The sequence below is a fragment of the Priapulus caudatus genome, unplaced genomic scaffold, assembly GCF_000485595.1.
Source record: "Priapulus caudatus unplaced genomic scaffold, Priapulus_caudatus-5.0.1 Scaffold32, whole genome shotgun sequence".
NCBI lineage: Eukaryota > Metazoa > Priapulida > Priapulimorpha > Priapulimorphida > Priapulidae > Priapulus > Priapulus caudatus.
Genome location: NW_014577093.1, coordinates 816023 through 818579, shown reverse-complemented (window position 1 = coordinate 818579; position 2557 = coordinate 816023). Strand labels below are relative to the sequence as shown.

General features: G+C 52.9%; 1 protein-coding gene across 1 annotated transcript in view; it reads right to left on the bottom strand.

The window, feature by feature from the left end:
- Positions 1-614: 614 nt before the first annotated feature.
- The window catches only part of LOC106816546, a 6760-nt gene continuing 4817 nt past the window's right edge, over positions 615-2557 (bottom strand). Inside the window, exons 3-6 of the mRNA XM_014821174.1 lie at positions 2350-2494; positions 1806-1980; positions 891-1582; positions 615-631 (exon numbers count right to left, since the gene is read on the bottom strand). Of these exons, the coding sequence (XP_014676660.1) occupies positions 615-631; positions 891-1582; positions 1806-1980; positions 2350-2494 (1029 nt within the window). The remainder of the gene's footprint in view (positions 632-890; positions 1583-1805; positions 1981-2349; positions 2495-2557) is intronic.

The window sequence follows — 2557 nt, the reverse complement described above, 5'->3', positions numbered from 1 at the left end:
CGCAGCTCAGTTGTTCCTGCAGCCTCAGGTTGTTCCTGGGGGGGGCCTAGATTGCTTCCTGCAGGCCTCAGTGTTCCTGCGGGCTCAGTTGCTTCCTGCAGCCTCGTTTGTTCCTCCGCAGCCTCAGTGTTCCTGGGCCTCAGTTGTTCCTCGGTGCCAGCCTCAGGTTCGTTCTGGCCAGCCCTCCGTGCCTTACTGCAGCCTCCAGTTGTTCTGGCGGCCTCAGTTGTTTCCTGCAGCTCCGTCTGGTTCCTGGCAAGCCTCTGGTTGTTCCTGCCAGCCTCCGTTTGTTCCTGAGCCTCAGTTGTTCTGGGCCTCAGTTGTTTCCTGCCAGCTTCGTTGGTTCGCTGCAGCCTCCCGTGCTTCCTGGAGCCTCAGTCTTTCCTGCAGCTCGTTGTTGCCTGCAGCCTCAGTTGTTCCTGGGCCTCAGTCTGATTCCTGCAGCCTCAGATGTTACTGCCAGCTCAGTTGTTCCTGCAGCCTCGTTGTTCTGCAGCCTCAGTTGTTCTGCAGCCTCCGTTGTTCCTCGCAGCCTCAGGTTTGTTCTGCAGCGATCGTATGGTTCCTGGGGCCTCAGTTGTCCTGCAGGCCTTCAGCTTGGTTCGCGCCAGCCCTCAGTTGTTACTGCAGTCTCAGTGTTCCTGCAGCCTCGTTGTTCCTGCCAACCTCCGTTGTGTCTGCAGCCTCCGTTGTTCCTGGCAGGCCTCCGTGTTCCTGCAGCCTCAAGTTGTATCTCTGCGGCCTCAGTTGTTCCTGCCAGCCTCCGTGTTCCTGGTGCTTTACAGTTGTTCTGCAGTCCCAGTTTTCTGTGCCTCAGTTGTTACTACTGCCGCCCGGTTGTTTCCTGCCAGTTTCAGTTGATGCCTGCCGCACTCCGTTTCCTGGCAGGCCATCAGTTGTTCCTGTGCCCTCAGTTGTTACTACTGCCTCCGTTGTTCCTGCAGTTTCAGTTGTTCCTGCAGCCTCCGTTGTTCCTGCAGCCTCAGTTGTTCCTGTGCCCTCAGTTGTTACTACTGCCTCCGTTGTTCCTGCAGTTTCAGTTGTTCCTGCAGTCTCAGTTGTTCCTGCAGCCTCAGTTGTTCCTGCGGCCTCAGTTGTTCCTGGAGCCTCCGTTGTGACTCCCGTGACCTCAGTTAGCGCAGGCGTGCCCGTTTCCGTCGTGGCCTCCGTCGTGGCGTCAGTAACGGTCGGCGTGAGTGCGTCAGGGCGGCCGCCCGGCAGTTCCTTGCCGAAGCGAATTGCGTCGGCTTCGGAGAGGGCCGCCAGACCGACGGGGTTCTCGCTCCACGGGTAGGCCTCGGGACAGTCGGCGCACGTGTGCAGCAGCCGATCGCCGGGATGCTCGTCGGAGTTTGGCAGGTACGTGATGTTGGCGTAGTAGCATAGGTTGATGTCGTCGCACAGCTCAGCGCGGTCGTCGTAGTCGCACGTGAACAGGTCGAAGGCGCCAACCGTCGTTGTCGGGTTCTCCATCCAGTCGACAATATCGGACATGGTGACAAGATAGACGTCGCTCATCGCTCCAAGTTCGTCGAGGAATTCCTGTACGGCTTCCAGCACGTATCCGGCCTTGTAGAAGAATCTAGCGGACAGGGGAGAGAGAGAGAGAGAGAGAGTTTAATTGAATAGTAGATTATGCAGTTGATTGCGTTATTACGGGAATAATTATAAAACGACGAAAGAATGTAAGCTAACCGTGATAAAGGTGAGGCATTTTATAGTATGATGTCATATAAGCAACACACTGCAACGGTGAATTCCTGCAGCGAATGTGTGATCAGTCTACTCGGTGTCTGCGTACATACCCTGGACGAAGGTTGATCTGCATGGGAGCCTTGTTGGAGTTGTAGTGACGAGCAAAGTTGTTGCGCAGCAGGCTGAGCGCTTCCTCCTTCGTCTCAGGGTAGTAGCAGGCGTCGACGTTGTTACACAGGGTATCGTTGGTATCGATCCAGTTCACCATCGGCAATTCCCAGATGCCTGCGAACACGTGACGTGGAATAACCAATGACGAGCCGAGAAATTAGAGTCTGCCTTCGTCCCGTATGTTATACTGATTTTAAAAACAGTGAGCTCTTGCGCGTACAATAGAAGCACATTCAAAATAAATAAATCTAAAGATAATGTAGCATAATAATATAATAACAACACTATTTATATCTAAAGATGATATATCTACAATTTAGTTGTCATGGGCGCTTACAGAACAGTGGGTATAACGTGTCCACGCCAATAAGGGCGATCACTGACAAGTACTGTCTTTACCAACCTACTGAGTATACTATATAGTATATACTGTTAGTATATTGACACGGACTGTCTTTGCCTCGTGCGGGTGGCGCTACCTACCGGGGTGAGTTTTGACGGGGCACGGAGGAATGTTGCAATCGATCGATTGCTTCATGTCCAGTGTGAACGGGAAGATCGGCGGATCGTTCTGAGACGTAGACCACGTGGCGTCGTATCTAAATCCGGCATCGTACACCATGTCCATCTAGCGGAGAAAAATTGATTTAATGAAAGTCATCTACCGTGGTTATTATTACTATTATTATTA